This window comes from Elgaria multicarinata, chromosome 11 (genome assembly GCF_023053635.1).
Source record: "Elgaria multicarinata webbii isolate HBS135686 ecotype San Diego chromosome 11, rElgMul1.1.pri, whole genome shotgun sequence".
NCBI lineage: Eukaryota > Metazoa > Chordata > Lepidosauria > Squamata > Anguidae > Elgaria > Elgaria multicarinata.
In genome coordinates, this window is record NC_086181.1 from 32846847 (window position 1) to 32863065 (window position 16219).

The 16219-nt window shown below is 44.3% G+C and overlaps 1 protein-coding gene across 1 annotated transcript; it reads left to right on the forward strand.

Annotated features, from left to right (window-relative positions):
* The first annotated feature begins 4745 nt into the window (after nucleotides 1–4745).
* On the forward strand, nucleotides 4746–16027 carry TBX6 (T-box transcription factor 6). The gene is made up of 8 exons (XM_063137665.1): nucleotides 4746–4869; nucleotides 5929–6157; nucleotides 7625–7892; nucleotides 8566–8709; nucleotides 12366–12436; nucleotides 12712–12779; nucleotides 13475–13667; nucleotides 15772–16027. The coding sequence occupies exons 1-8, from the start codon at nucleotides 4746–4748 to the stop codon at nucleotides 16025–16027; spliced, it is 1353 nt and encodes a 450-aa protein (XP_062993735.1).
* Nucleotides 16028–16219: the final 192 nt, after the last annotated feature.

Consider the following 16219-nt stretch of genomic DNA (forward strand, 5'->3'; position numbering starts at 1 on the left):
ATTTCTACTCCACCTTTCATATATATATATATATATACACACACACACACACACACACACACACACACACACACACACACACACGGGGTCTTACAGGTAGTAAAACAGTAAGAGCAACAGTGAAACAAATACATTAAAAGCAAGTATTAGCGGCTATTCCGTGAGCTACACCCTCATGAAAACTGCAACACTTCACAAAGTCTCAGTGAGAGACAACAGGATCCAGACCAAGGGAAATTCTGAAACGCAGCCAATCATATCTCCTCTACCCAGCCTATCAGAAAGCAGATTTCCGTATTTGTCAAGCTCCTCCTCCCCAGTTGTGGGATGAGGCGATATGAACCCCAAATGAAGTAAGCAGTAGTTGGACAGTAGGTAAAACAGAAGTTCCTGCATTGATTACATACAAAAGCCCTTTTAGAGATTTAAGAGCAGCCTTCCCCATCCCAGGTATCTCCAGATGTTGCTGGAGATGTCCCTAACACAGCCAGCATGTCCAATGGTCAGGGATGATGGGAGAAGTAAGTCAAAGCATCTGAAGAGTCCCAGGGTGGCGAAGGCCATTGAAGAGCAACAAATCTCCTCCCCTGATGAAGAACTACAGGCTCAAGGAAAATTGAAGTCTGCTCATCCTACCAAATTTATCTGGGAGACTGCCTCACCTATTACAGGTTTCTCTATAGTTTTCTAGGTTTTCCTTTGTGCCACATAGCATTCATACCCACCTCTCACAACAACCAAACCTCCAGCATCATCTTAAACAATGTGGAACTTCCAAGTGCTGGCTAAATAATAAGGCGGTGGGGGAAAGGTGTGTGTGTAGGGGGGGGGGCAGCTCAGCTAGCCTACGCAATTAAAGTTTTCTTTCCCTCATCTGGCCATTCAGCAAGAATTGTTCCCATCATGTCCCCAAACACACCTCCCCAAAAAGAGCCTGGTGACCCACTTAAACCATCACAGTTCTTTTGTCCTAAATTGTACTGCTCAAGTCCTCCCCCTGCTGTCTAATTATAGAATTAGAGTTCTAATGATGGATTAACCCACATCTCATAATCCGCTACCCTTGTTAGGAGCAATTCTTATCATTGCTAACATAGATTAGAATAATTGCACCATATTTTTAAGGTGTGCTCTCATGATCACCTTATGCAAACTAGTCGCCACATCATTTAAGTAGCCAGTTTGCCACACCGCTTCACGGAACGAACTAATACATTTCCTTTTCTCCTTTCAATGTTTATGAAACTTGTAAAAACTAACGACTGTGCTGGATCAGACCAAAACTCTATACAGTCCCGCATTCTGTTTACTAACAGGGGCTAGCATGATGTCATGCTTTTCTTGTTCTTAGGATTTTGTCATCAGCACTACGTTGCCCCTGAATATGGAGGTTCCATTTCAGGGAGAAAGGGTTCCACATTCTCCGGTGACCCTAAAGAGAGGCTTTGCCCTAATGGATATACCTGGCTTTTACTTAGGGCAAGTCTGAATGCTATCCCAACCCAATGATGGCAGGACAGACAGACAGCAGTGATGGGAAAGGAGTTTTGAAGTGGATGGGAGACAGAATCAAAGAAAGGACCCAAATGAGGATCCCCCCACCCCACATTAAGAGAAATCTGTCATGGCATCCACAGAAAGCCTGAAAGCCATGAATATCCAGATCAAATACAAATGTGGGGTTGCATTCTAGGGAACGAGCAGAGATGGGTCCTCTGGCACTGAACTGTGCTTAACAGGGAGATGGTGGGGCTTGGTAGGAACTGGGGGAGGTCGGCCCCCAACATTCCTATCTTCCACTGCTATAACTATGCAGAGCTGTATCCATTCTGCACACACTGGAGATGCAAGTAATGCAAGGCATATTCTGCACTTCATTGTCATTTAAGATCAATGGGAAGAGAGAGACAGAATCATAGGACAGTACAGTTGCGAGGAGCCATCCACTCCCATTCCTCCATGCTTTTAGTTACTGCCCCAAGAATACTAGTGCCAGTGGATAAGATGGGAAGGGGACCAGGAGGAAGCTGCATTCCTGAGCCTGAAAACCCCAATGGACTGCTTTCATGGGCATTCCCTTAAATCAGCACAAGATGGCACTCAAAGCCCACACCAAAGACTGCCTAGAGCTACGGCAATGGTGTGGTATTGCCCTGCTCACAGGAGAGAGGTGGGAAGTGACACTTTTTATTTAACCAAATTCTTTTGGCAGAACTTGAAAGCTCACACAGCTGCATAGCCACTAAGTTCTTCTTACAGCAAAAGAAAAACTTCTTAAGTCCATTGCAAACGGACAATTTTGTCCACTCTGTATCACCTATACTTTCATGCAGTTTCCCCCAACAAAATGTTGACTTCATAAAATAACCTGCACCTTCCTATTAGGCAAAGGTGGAAGGAAGGGATCTTCAGTTCTTGCTTCCCAAAGAACCCAGGAGTTCTGGCTAGTGGCTCAGGACCTCCCTTACTTCACACAGGACTGGATTTTGGCATATCCATAATCTTCACCACCATCTAACCTAACCTCCTGGGGTGGAGGACATTATGGTTTCACACCATGGCTCTTGTATCAAGAGGCAACATCTGCGTTCACTTCTAATTCAAAAGCAGCAGCTAGAAGTAATTCATTAAAATGAAGCATTAATTTAATTAGGGTGTGAACTCAACTGCAGCTTGCCGCTAGCACAGTGGAACTAATGGAGATCTCCAAGATAAATGCCACATAAAGAAGCACAAGTGTATATATAAATCCCAAAGAGGATCTAGAAGTCCTAGTCAAGAAGGAAACGTGTCTGGTTCACCACAAGCTTGCATTTCCTTCCCAGATATCATATACATGATCTATTATCACCAGCAGAAAGGGAACAACACTGGTGGTATTTCCCCCCTTTTTGTTATGGTTGGTATATATACCTGATGAAAAGAGGGACTGGTTTTCAGAGCTCAGTGTTTATCAATCACACCACGCAAGTGCAGGAGTTTGTACAGGTGCAGCACTTGGCATTTTGTGATTTAAGAAATCAAATTTCTAGTCCTTATGATCACAGACATAGGCTTAAAGCACAGGCGTTCCCCAGCGTAGTCTTTAAACCAGTTGTGAAAGATTCATCAGGGATGGGGTCCCAGTTCATTGCCCTTGTCATAACCAGCAGAAAGAGAATAGATTATGTAGCATAAGTAACTACATGCACATTGGGCTGCAGAATTCACCTTTTTTTGGAGAACAGTTGGACACCCAGTGTAGCAGTCAGAGGAGTATCAGGCCAGGATTAGGGAGATGCAGGTTCAAATTCTCACCTAGCTATAAACTCACAGGGAGATCTTGGGCCAACAGCTATCTCTCAACCTACAGTACCCTAAACTCATTGGAGTAAGGGCAGGATGAAAACACAAATAAATAAGTACCATCAATATTTTAAACACAGAGTAAATGCATATCTGTTGATTGTGGACACTTCTCCTTAGAGAAATTAATAGCTTAAGTAGAATAAAACATGTTGCCCTTACCATCAAGGCATAATATGCTGCCCTGAGATCCTTGTGATATAGGGTGGGATATAAAGGTTTTAATTAATAAATAAATAATAGTACTTAATTACTACTGTTCCAAATAACTATCCTAGCATTTGGTCACATACTCCTCCTAAAGAGAGTTACTTACTGTGACCAACTGGAATAACAAATTTTAAGATATTGTTGTATTATAAGGCTCCAGAGAAGCCAGGTATCCCCTTGTTTCTGCAATTGTGCCTATAACCCACTAGACCCAACTCTATACTCCCAGGATTTGGCAGCCTCTCGCAGCTGTCCTGCTCAGCTGTGAAAACATCTGGATGACAAATGACCATGGCACCTCCCCCCTCACCCACTTGTAAACCAAGGATCCCATAGGTCAGGATCAATCAGGAAACTTTGGAGTCAGGGTGTTAATTAGGCAATTAGGAGGATTCAAGTGGTGGGCACAGAAAGAAATTCAGCCGACACTCTTAATGAAGTCTGAGATGGAGTTGGGGAGCTGGGCATGAGGACTGCAGGGGGGGGGGATTGGATTGGGACTGGGGCATCAATAGAGTTGGGGTGAGGATTAGATGGAATTTGGGTGGGTGGGATATGCGGGCGGAAGACAACTTCTTATATTTGAAGGCACATAGGCTAAGGCTGAAGGTGGAAGTAGAGTAATAGCAGGGAAGGTGGAAATAGGATAAAATAGAGGGACGCTGATAGAAATAGCTGGAAGGTGTGTAAGGATGGGACATCCTGGGATGGAGAATATACGTCTCTCCGTCAGCAACCCTGCCTTCACTGCCTCAAACCCCTCCCCTCCCGAGGTGTGAATGTGCCATTTGGGGTCTCACTTCAAAGAGCCTTGGCGGAATCATAAATACAGCCCCAGCCAGGGGCTCCTCAGGAAGAGAGAGGATCTGGAGGTGGATGCATCCCAGACTTGCTTCAAGAGACAAAACCAAGGAGACTTGGCTCCCAGCCCCTCAGCCCTGCTCTACCCCAGCAATCTCCCCTCCCCTCTTTCCTAACTCCTACTCCAACAAACTATACCCCCCTCTCCCCCACCCCACCCCAGAGGCCTTCCTACCCCCAACTACCCTTCTGATCCTCTAGTCCTCCCCCCCACTCCCCAAGACGGCAGGAGCCCTGGATTCCAGCCTCACCTGTGCTAATCCACTAGATCCCTACTCCCTCGCCAGAAAACTCAGGAATCCTGGCTCCCAGGCTTCCTTCAGCATCCCATGTATCACCCCTCAGAGATGTTCTCACAGTATGGCGGCTCCTATCCTCTGCGACCTCCCCCACCTCCTGGAGCTGGGTACCCCCAGAATCAGGCATCCGAGTATGAAGCCTTCAGATACCCAGGTGAGAAATTGGGATATGGTGGTGGTGGTGGTGGTGGGAGAACAAAAGGCTGAAGCAAGGTACAGTGGAGAGTGAGCTAGAAATGCTGGGGATTTCCACCGGTGACTGGGCTGAAAGACATCCTCATTTAGCTATTAAGCTTACTGGCTGACCTTGGGCCAGCCACCATTTTCCATAATCTAACCTACCTCACAAGGTTGTTGTGAAGAGATGTATGGTGGGAAGAAAACAATGTATGCCTCCCTGAGCTCCTTGGAAGAATGGTGGGATAGAAACATGATAGAGCAAGGATGTAGGAACTAAGATTCTATGCAGAAGAAACCGAGGTGGTCAAGAGCCACAACTCCTGGGATTCTCTAAAATAGGAGTAGCTGGAATGGTTTCAAGCAGGGACGGGGAACTTTTTTTGCCTTCATTAGAGGATGGAGCAGAAGGAAATCCAAATCAGCTCCTTCGGGTTCTTTGGCAGAGTGGAGGGGCGCCTAGTAGGTTTAAAGCAAGGGGAAGGGATGTAAGGCCAAACTCCTACGATTGCTGGGAGGGGAGGGGTTAAAGCAGAATGGGACTGAGAACCAGGATTGCAGTTCTTGGAGAGGGTTGCAAAGGGAGTTAGAAGCCAGGGTTGTATGTCTGGGAGAAAAGTGGAAATTCGATTTGAAAAAGCAGGGAGAAAGGCAAGAGTAGGCAGGGTCTGGGGCACCAAAAGGATGGTCATGAATACAGTGGTACCCAGTGGAGGGGAAGCAGCTGTTGGTATAGACAGGCCAGTGGGAGGCCAGGGCTGGGGTAGCAAAAGGGGAGCAGAGATGTAGAATTCACATAAATTCCACTGCTTGCTCCCTGCACCACCCCCATCAGCTGGACATTTAGCACCCAAGACCAACTGGTCAGGGAAAAGGCGGGGGTGGGAGAGAAAACAAGCGGAAACCAGCAGGAGGGTGACAAATTCCTGGATGCGCCTCAGTCTTGCCTGCAGCCCCCTCCCCCCCCCCATAGATCAGCCAATACCCCTCAACATTAATCCTCTTCTCTGACTTGTTTTCTTCTCTTTGCCCTCAGACCTGGATGCTGCCCCCAAGTTGGATAGCTTCTTCCCTGGCCTGGAACCCCCAGGGCGCCTCCTCCCCACCGCTCCTGGTCTCCCTTATGGGTCAGGTCAGGCATTCCCATCAGGTCCCCCACCAACAACACGGCTACCCCCTGGAGTACGGATGAGCCTGGAGAATGGCGAGCTTTGGAAACGATTCAGTGGAATTGGCACAGAGATGATCATCACCAAGGCAGGCAGGTGAGATACTGAGCAGGGGTAAAAGGAAAGACAGCTTGCCTTGACGCAGACCACAGAACCCCTCCCAGTGCCAGGTATCATCCCCTGGAGTAGGTTTCAGGATTTATGCAGATTGAATTTTTTCAACACTGAATAATCAGAAATTGAAACACTACCGCAGATGAAAGATAATCTTAAAAAAGATTAGAGGCCCATAAAAAACTTTCCTTAAAAGGCTGACAATCTACCCTGAAGTAAGTCCTATTAAGTTCAATTGAACTTGCTCCCAACTAAGTGTGACTAGGATTACAGCCTAAACCATCCTTAGACCTTGTGGAGTGAACCATGATAATCATTGTGTACATGTGTGTGCGTGTTAGTTAAAAAAATTCTTCCTCTCTCCCTGCTACAACTTGGGGTCACCCCCCCCCCACAAAACTGACTGGCAGTATTATAAAAATATTTCTTCACATAATGCAAAATTAATGCACTGCCACAGAATGTGGTGATGGCCAGTAGTTTAGATGGCTTTCAAAGGGGATAAGACAAATTCACAGATGATATGTTTAAATGCAGCTATTAGTCATGATAGCTGAATGGAGACTCCCGCTTCAGAGGAAGTGTACCTGTGAGTACCAAATGCTGGGAAGCCATAGCATGGGAGGCCTGTTACTGCCCGCCCCTACTTGTGAGCTTCCTAGGAATATCTGGTTAGGCCACTGGGGGAAAACAGATTGCTGGAGTAGACAGCCAAAGGGAGAGAGACTTCCTTAGTCTTTACTGAATTAACTCTGAAGTGGAGGAAAGGGAGAAATAAGAAGGAATCAAGAAATTTGCAGCTGCCGTGGAATGGAGAACTAAAGAAAATGAAAAAGCAACAAAAGCCTACCATCTTTCAATCCCTCTTCATTTTCTCAGTGTTTCCCTACCTTCAGATGTTGTTGGACTACAACTCCCACCATCACTGACCATTGTTCATGCTGGCTGGGGATGAAGGTTGTTCAACATCTGGGGACCCAAATTGGTAAACACTATGAAAAATTGTGGACAGAGGTGGGAGAAGGAAACCAGAAATCAAAGAACCAAGCAATCTGGGAAGGGAATCCTCTCTGCTCTGGTTAGTCTAATGCAGGCATTTTGCATGCTTTCAACTGAAACACAGGCTGTATGAGGGACCCTAATATTCTTCCAGTAACTCAAGCAAGCCAGAGTAGAAAACTTGTTCTGTTCTAAGGGCCAGATGAGAAGCATATTATGAGAAGCTTCACTTATCCCTGAACATAATGGATGTTAAGCAGTATGATGGGTAGATATAGTTTTACTGCTCCTACTGTTTTATTTTGCTGAAATTGTCACAAAACCTAGAATCAGTTGCTACCAGGAGTGGGAGGGTACCCCTTCATTATGTCTCACAGGCCAAGTTCTTCAACAAGAAATTGGGTTGTGTTTTTATTTCAACTGACCTATGTTTTTTAATCATCTCCCCAGGCGGATGTTTCCACAGCTGAAAGTTTCTGTAACAGGGCTGGATCCTGAAGCCAAGTACCTGCTGCTGGTGGATGTAGTGCCGGTTGGTGGCTCCCGTTACAAATGGCATGGCAAGCGGTGGGAGGCCAGCGGCAAAGCTGAATTGCCACCACCGGACCGTGTCTACATCCATCCTGACTCACCTGCATCAGGTGCCCACTGGATGCGCCAACCTGTATCCTTCCACCGGCTCAAGCTCACGAACAACACACTGGACCCCCATGGACATGTATGGCCGGGGAATGGGAAGATGAAAGGCATTTGGGGAATGGGGGTGTATGGCAGGCATGATGGCTATGGGAAGAGACCCAAGTAGAACCCGTTTAAAAGAGGGTATTGACAGTTATAGGGGAAGATTCTTTAGGTCGATGAGTGATTTTGGGGGTAGATATATGGATTATACAAAGAGGAGTCATACTCGAGGCTTTCCATGCTCTGCACTTAAAATAAGGCAGCCTCTGAGGTAAGCCAACATTATGAAATCAAGAAAAGAAATTTTACAACATGTGTAAATTATGCAAATTAAGCATATTTACACTTATTGAATTATTATGCATAATTGATTTTGCTTCATAAGGACAGACAAGGATATATTAGGCTCACCTGAAACCCATATTCAGATTGCTAGAATTTCACCAGGCACTCAAGCCTATTCCTATAGCCATAAGGAATAGAATCCTGATCCCCTTTTTAGTAAGTAATGAAAGCCAAGATTCATGATGAATCCTGCAATTGATATCAAAACCGGTGCTTTGTGCAGAATCCCAGAACACATACAAGCCCTGATGCTACAAAGAGCTAAAGGATCAGTTTAAGATGGATAAAAATGAGATACAGCAGGAGGTACATATGTGCAGATAAACAGGAATATGACTTACCTTTGGCTTTTGTGCCCCTCTCAGCTAATTGTTCACTCCATGCACCGTTACCAGCCGCGGGTACATGTGGTTGGAGCTGGAGGACGCCGTGGGGCAGGAGGTGGCTGTGCTTCTTTCACTTTTCCTGAGACCCAGTTCCTGACAGTCACAGCCTACCAGAACCCACAGGTGAGAGCAAGACCAGTTATAAATGTAATAGTTGTTTTTAGTAGTCCCATTCTCAAGAATGGCACCAGAAGTGGGAAGCTCCTCCTGGACAAACAGGTTGTCTCCCCGACCCCGCGTCCCCTCCATTGCTAGCCTGCAAATGATAACTCAATCACTTTTCCACAAGCACATTGTGATTGAATCATAAAACTGGGAATTAAAATAAGGCTGCAATTCTAAGTAGGCTTCATGATGTCATTAACTTTCAAGTATCTATAAGCCTTCCTTCAGAGAAAATGAGTTTAAAATGGGAGCGTTGGCATGATTATTTATTTTTCAGAAATTTAGCATGTGGGGCAAAATACACCTGACTCCCAGAAATTCACGTTGTCCCTTCTGTGCCACCCACCCCTCAATATATATTTTTTCCTGGTGGCCCATTCTTCCTTCTAGATCCAGAGAGGATTGCTCCTCTCAACCAACTTTCGTAGAGACACACTGGGAGAAACGCTGGATCAGCAACATATTCCAAAATAAATACCGCTGCTTTGAGCAAGAGCGGTGAAAAAGGTGTGGCAAGGCGATGGGTCTCGCAGCAGGCTTAGCCCCACAACTGTTAGGCCAGGCAATACCAGGGCTCAGGTTTTGAACATGGATATTTCCCCCTCACTGCTAACTAACAATCACCATGTCTAGGATTAGAGGCAAGGACTTTCTGGCAGCCTTGTTATAGATTTCATTTTATACCACTCTCTGAACTGCTTAAAATCATAGAATCATAGAATAGCAGAGTTGGAAGGGGCCTACAAGGCCATCGAGTCCAACCCCCTGCTCAATGCAGGAATCCACCCTAAAGCATCCCTGACAGATGGTTGTCCAGCTGCCTCTTGAAGGCCTCTAGTGTGGGAGAGCCCACAACCTCACCAGGCAACTGGTTCCATTGTCGTACTGCTCTAACAGTCAGGACGTTTTTCCTGCTGTCCAGCCGGAATCTGGCTTCCTGTAACTTCAGCCTGTTATTCTGTGTCCTGCACTCTGGGAGGATCGAGAAGAGATCCTGGCCCTCCTCTGTGTGACACCTTTTAAGTATTTGAAGAGTGCTATCATGTCTCCCCTCAATCTTCTCTTCTCCAGGCTAAACATGCCCAGTTCTTTCCGTCTCTCTTCATAGGGCTTTGTTTCCAGACCCCTGATCATCCTGGTTGCCCTCCTCTGAACACGCTCCAGCTTGTCTGAATAAAAATCACAACAAATTCAAAAATGATCCAAACAGTATTTCTCCACTCATAGATTACCTCAGTTTTCCTCCCTTCTGGCCATGCTTCTTTAGCTCCTCATGTTTAATGATGTCCTCCAAGAATATAACAGCAGGCCTGAGGAGTTAGTGCTGCCCACTAAAGTCTCCTTATCTCCACACTCTCCTCTACACCTCTAAAATTAGGCAGAACTCACATTAAGAACTCACACTCAACGAGGACTTGCACCATTAATAGACCCCCTCCTTCCTATGAACCTCCCATCCTCTATTTGCCCACTTTTAACTCAGGCCTGAGGCCTTACGTTCCTCCTCCCCTTAGCAACAGTTCAATAAATGCCCTCCGTTCTTAAACAGACAAATCCATATATGCCCCACACATTTCGAGCCCGCTACAGCTAGAGAATACTTTGTTCCCTCTATATGCTTCTATTTCTAAATTGCCTTAATTTTGCTCCTCTGGCCATATCCCTTCACTTCATATCCTTTCACCTCATGTTTAATGGTATCCATCCGCCTCCACATGGTCCTTATTGTTTATATTATCTATACATGACTCATTCACTAATCTTTATTTATTTCTCTATTCACAGTATATTTCTACCTCTTTTATATTCCTGCCTCTCAGCCAAATATCCTTACTCTACTCAGTCAGACATGGTCCCTTGCCCTGCTCTCGTCATGGCAGTGTCTTCTGTTCCATGTTTTACTATATTTATCAAAATATGTATCCTTTTGCTATTTAACCATATGTCCACGCAGCTCTGTGTCTTTATTATCTATAACAATTTATTCTAAATACAATTTCTCACTCTCCTACATGGCCTACAACCTCCTCAGAACTATGTCTGTCCTCCACTCTTAAGTCGTCCCGCTATATCCTTCCACTACACACACAATCCCTTTAATGTTTCCTCACACACTCTACCTACCATTTCAATCCCTCATACTCACAATAGTTGTTCAAACTATAAAAGATTCATAAGGCCTACTTTTTATCCATTGGATATGTATTAAGTACACACATACTGCACACACACACACACACACACACACACACACACACACACACACACTTAGACCCAGAAGCAGCTGCAGCAATTTTGCATGCAAACCCACCACAAGCGGTTCATTTATACATGTAAAGACATACAGAAAAACTTTTAGTAACATCAACACTGGCTCTCATATTGAAATATCAACCAGTACCCTTGAGAACAAATAAAAGGTTTCTAAAAATGCAGAACTCAGAAGAAATTCAGAGGGGGGGGGTTCTCACTAAAAAAATTCCATTTCTTTGTGGCTAAATGTGTTGTTGCTGCTGCTGCTGGGGGTGGGGGCAGAGGAAGAGGAGGTAAAATTAGGATTGAGAATGTTGGATAGAAAGCAGAGATAGAATTTATGTCAACCTATCCAAGTGCGGCTGATTCAATTCAATAGTAAAGGTAGTTTCTTATCATGCCGGAGTATATACAAGTGTTGTCAAAATGTTATAGGCCAGCCAGATTCTCAAGACTAATGGACTTCTTTTACATTTAATATCTACATCCCTATCAAGGAAATATCTAGATTTTAATCTTTTGGGGTTGGTGGGCACATTTGGAATTTTGAGAATGTTGTAGGTGCTCTCACAAAATAACTTGTCATGGGTGGGTGGCTGCCAGGGTGGGTGCGGTTGGTCCCAAAACACTCATTTCCCAGAAGGCAAACTGATGAGTCTATGGGAAAAGTACATTGCCCAAGAATCTAAGTGCAAGGTAAAGGTAGAGTTTTAGGGCAAAACACAAAAATGTTCTTTTAAACACAAATAAAAATGGTGCTGGAAGGCAGCACTTCGCTTTGAAGGATGCCAGAATTCCAGTTAATTCTTTTTTTAATGTAGAAATACAAATAAAAATCAGGCTTGGAGCCTAGTGTCTGCTAAAGGAGGTTTCCTTGGACACATTGGGGCCTTTGGGCACCATATTGGAGACCCCTATCTCAGAACCATTGAACCTGAATCCACCACTTTCACTTGCCACACTCCTTGAGCAATTTATTGGACGCAGTAGATACTATCTAGAAAAATATCAACATTGTAGGCTTACAGAGGCCAGTATCTTAATTTAGCACAATTCTCCCTCATCCCATACAGGTTCAAGCCCTCCTAGAACTCCTCCTGAAATAACTCTTCAACCTCTGTCATTCTCTCCTGCATCTATTCAAAGATGTATATGTATTCTACACACACAAAATGAAATGAAAATGTTGCTCTTGGAAAGTTCAGCTTCTGCAACCTGAATAAGTTATATGCAAGTTAAATATTTCCACCAATTCCATTGTATTTAACAATTTAGTAGACAAATGGGAAGAAAGATATTCAGGATACTGATCAAATTATTTGCGTACTTTAAAGATTAAAACATACCTTTCCCCCCCTCAGATCACTCAAATGAAGATAGAGAGCAACCCTTTTGCAAAAGGCTTCCGGGAAAATGGCATGAACAGCAAAAGGTAGGCAGGACCAAGGAGGGAAGAGGTTGGTATCGTAAACTGAGGAGCTGTGGTTTTCTCCACATTAGCTGGCATCAGAGATTCCCTTTCCCAACAAGTTGGCTAACCAGAACAACTGCCACTATCAAGGGGACAATGCACCACAAGTAGGTGGGGTTGGCCTCACTAGAAAAAAAAGAAAACAATCCTAAAGAATTGCATGAACCTGCTAAACAGTCTGAGCCGCCACCATTGCTTTACCCCCTATCTCACTGTGGTTCCATTACAAAATATAGGGAGCGCGAGGCACGAATCAAGAGGAAAATGAAGGCAAATGAATGTGAAGCTAACGTGGGGGGAAACGGTAAGAGAAGTATACACACCTTATTCTGCGACTTAGCTCCATAAGCCTTTCCCTCCAGTCTGTATTCGTCCATCGCCCTACAAGGAAAGCATACTATTCCTCTGCATATAATTGAATAGACAGGGTTGTTTGTGGAAATGTGCTATGGATTTGGTCGCCGTGCATAATTCTAGGTAGCTGTTTACAGCCCTATGTGTCCATCTCTTTCCTCATAAAGCCACTCAATTTACGCACGCACACAAATCCATCCCCTCTTGCTTCCTTTCACGGCTTGGCCTTTGTCATCCCCTCCACATAACCCCATCACTCTTTCTCAAGCCCTCTAACCTATTAAACTACTCCCTCCATTTCCTAATTTTTCAAATGCTATGACCAGCTATGAATTGCCCCTTTCCACAAATATAGTCTCATCCCAAATTACTGCCCTCATAGTGTAAGCTTGCTAGAGGGCCCTCGCCCGTGGTCATAACCCCATGTAATGCTTTCTTTATTCCAGACATTCCAGAGAACCTGATATTTTGGATTTTTTCCTTTTTAGTTCTGCACTCTGTCAGAGGGTTACTTCCCAATATTCCACATTTTTTTCATAGGAATACCTGCTTAATCAATCCATAAAATCCCCTCATATAGTTCCTAGGTTTTATTGTAATCTTGTCTTCGCTTCCTTCCCCACCTGCACATTCGCCTGCACCTAGAGAGCAAGAAAGGTCCCTGCGACTCCACCCTAACAGAGGAGACGCCTCTGGAGCAAGAGCAGCCACCTGTGCTTCCACCACCTTCCTGCTCCTTCTACCCCCCTGCAGGGACCAATCCCAGCGGAGCTGAGGCTTACCTGCAGCATCCAGCTGCCTTCCATGGATTGCGAGGGGCACCATCACCCTACTGCAGGTGAGCACGAAAGGATCTGGCACTCACATTACATTCCCCGCCAACCATTAACCCAAAGATTGCCTTTAGGTATAATCTTCCAACTTCATAAAATGAAGAGTTAGCCACATTCCTGGGTAATTTGGATCACCTCGGGTATTTAGTGTAAGTTTTCTTCTTTGGCTAAAGAAATCAATCCGAGGGTGAAGGCAGGTGTAACGGGTTTTCTAGGAGAGCAGGGCCTATCAGAAACTGTCCCCACTATATTTTAGTACAAATGTACCTTCTTTTGCCTTGTACTGAGCTCTGAAGTCACAGTCCTGCAAGTTTCCAATGTGGCCACTTTGAACTGGCTAGAAAAAAGCTAGCCGAAGAAAACCAAATGAGTGCTAAAGAAAGGGGTTTTATTTGCAGAAGTGGTCCAATTTTTCATCATGCCAAATATTTTAGAGTATAACAATGACCCTGTTCAGATGACTCACTACTCCATGGTGATTAAGCATTTTGAGCCAAACATTATGGCTTAGCATGTCGTGTGAACCATTCCTATCTATGGTGCCTACCTAACCACGGTTTAAGCACGTTCACTATTTGCTGCAAAAGGATTAATGGCCTAACCATGGCTTAGCGTGTTGTCTGAACAGGCCCAGTATTTGATAGAGGCAACTAAAAACTCCAGAAGTAAAATTCAGACAACAGGTTCCTTTTTTCACGTTTCTAGATCTAACTATACATAATCAAACATAATTAATTTAACAATAGCTACATTATTCCAACTAAAACACTGAATTTTTTTGTTTAAAAGCGCCCATAGTCCAAATTGTTTTTAGCTCCCACTGGCAAAGGTTATGTTATACTCCAATGTAATAAGCATGACAACAAAGTTGGGGCACTTCTGCAAATATGTTTTAGCATCATTTGAGGTTCACATTTTTTCAGTCTGTACATTGGTACTGCCCTGGGTGCAGGGGGAATTGGCTAGCAGCTGTGATGTTACCAACACAGCTACCCCACTTTTTTTGGGGGGGGGGGCAAGACAGATATATAAACAATATACAAGCACATTAGGTGGGTTGTTTGTTTTTTTAAAAAATATTTAAGTGGCAAGGCAATGGGCCATAGTAATGGTTAATCCAGCATTTCATAAAATCATAGAGTTCAAAAGGGCTATTTAAGCCATCAAGTCCAACCCCCTGCTCAGTGCAGGAATCCAGTTTCAAGCATTCCTTAACCTTAAAGCATTTAATATACTATAAGGTACATTTGTAAAACTACATTTCATACCATGGAAAAATCCCACTGTGACAAGACCCTAAAAACTTACACCTGTCTTTGCCTTTAGATTAGTGGGACCTGACAAAAATACACTTGTAACTTTTAATGACTAAACAAGGACACTATATGCTTCTTATATTCATGCTTGATCTGTAACTATGAGGAACTATTGCTTGTCACTAGTTGTATGTGATCAATTGATTGACAGTTTGGTAGCGTTTTTACCCTGTCCTTTAGTTAAAAAGGCTCAAAGAGCAGCCACCAAAGGTAAGTAACATGACAGTCCCTGCCCTTAGGCTTACAATCTTGATGGCAGTTATTATTCACAAGACATTCCCACTGATCGATATTAATCTCAAACAGATCTTCAGTTCCACTTGCAAGTTCCTTTGTAGCGGAGCACTGAGCAACCTCAAAATCTCTTAAAAGTGGGTTCTCTCATCAGAGTTTATGATCCTTTGGCCTATGAATATCTTGCACCCAAGCCAGCACAGGAAGGGCATTCTGTAAGCATCAGAATAACTGTGCATACTTTACTCTCGCCAGGGTGCCATAGAAGAATTTGGCATTTATTTTCAGTAGAATAAAACAGGGAGCAAGGAAATAAATGGGGTAGATGAAGAAATATATGCAAACCAAGACAAGGTGGAGGACATAGAAGTGTACACATACAGAAGGAACATACATGGCAGTAGTAGACATTGGGAAACTAAACCAAGTGAAGTATACAGAAAAAATGAACAGCTCTTTGGGAAGGTACAGGTATGCAGACACACAAACGTGGAGGATAGGAATGTCCAGCCACCCGTCTGTGTTTTCAGTGCTTGACTTACCCTATCTTTTTCCACAGCCCAACTCAAGAAATGGCAGCTCCTCCAACTTCCCCCACTACCAAGTCACCTCCTGAGCAATCAGATTTCAGAGCAATGCTTCCAACGAGTTGGAATGGCCTGGATATTATTCCTTTCCTTGGGGGGACAGAACCACCAGATGCTTCCTCCTCCTCCTTTCCCCCTTTCAAGTTCAGCTTCACACCCTATCCCCCTCCCCCTCGTGTCTATGGGGGCCCCTCTAGCTATCCAGGCTCACAGCCCCCTATGCTCTAACTCTGCTTCCTCCCTCGGGACCTGGAATCCTGTCTCCCAGGTATTTGATTCTTTTGTTGTTGTTGTTCATAATGTTTTTGATGTTTCTCTCTTCCTTTCTGTCCATTTAGGGAAGGGGTAAACTTGTTTGTATCGTACTTATCTTATAATTAAATTCCTTAACATACAGTAAGTTTGTCTCCTTTCATGACA

Excerpts from the sequence above, each read along its gene's own strand:
- TBX6 (XM_063137665.1), top strand. The coding sequence starts at position 4,746 with ATGTATCACCCCTCAGAGATGTTCTCACAGTATGGCGGCTCCTATCCT. Across the intron at positions 7,893-8,565 it reads CACTGGACCCCCATGGACAT|CTAATTGTTCACTCCATGCA; the intron begins GTATGGCCGGGG and ends TGCCCCTCTCAG. Across the intron at positions 13,668-15,771 it reads GCACCATCACCCTACTGCAG|CCCAACTCAAGAAATGGCAG; the intron begins GTGAGCACGAAA and ends CTTTTTCCACAG.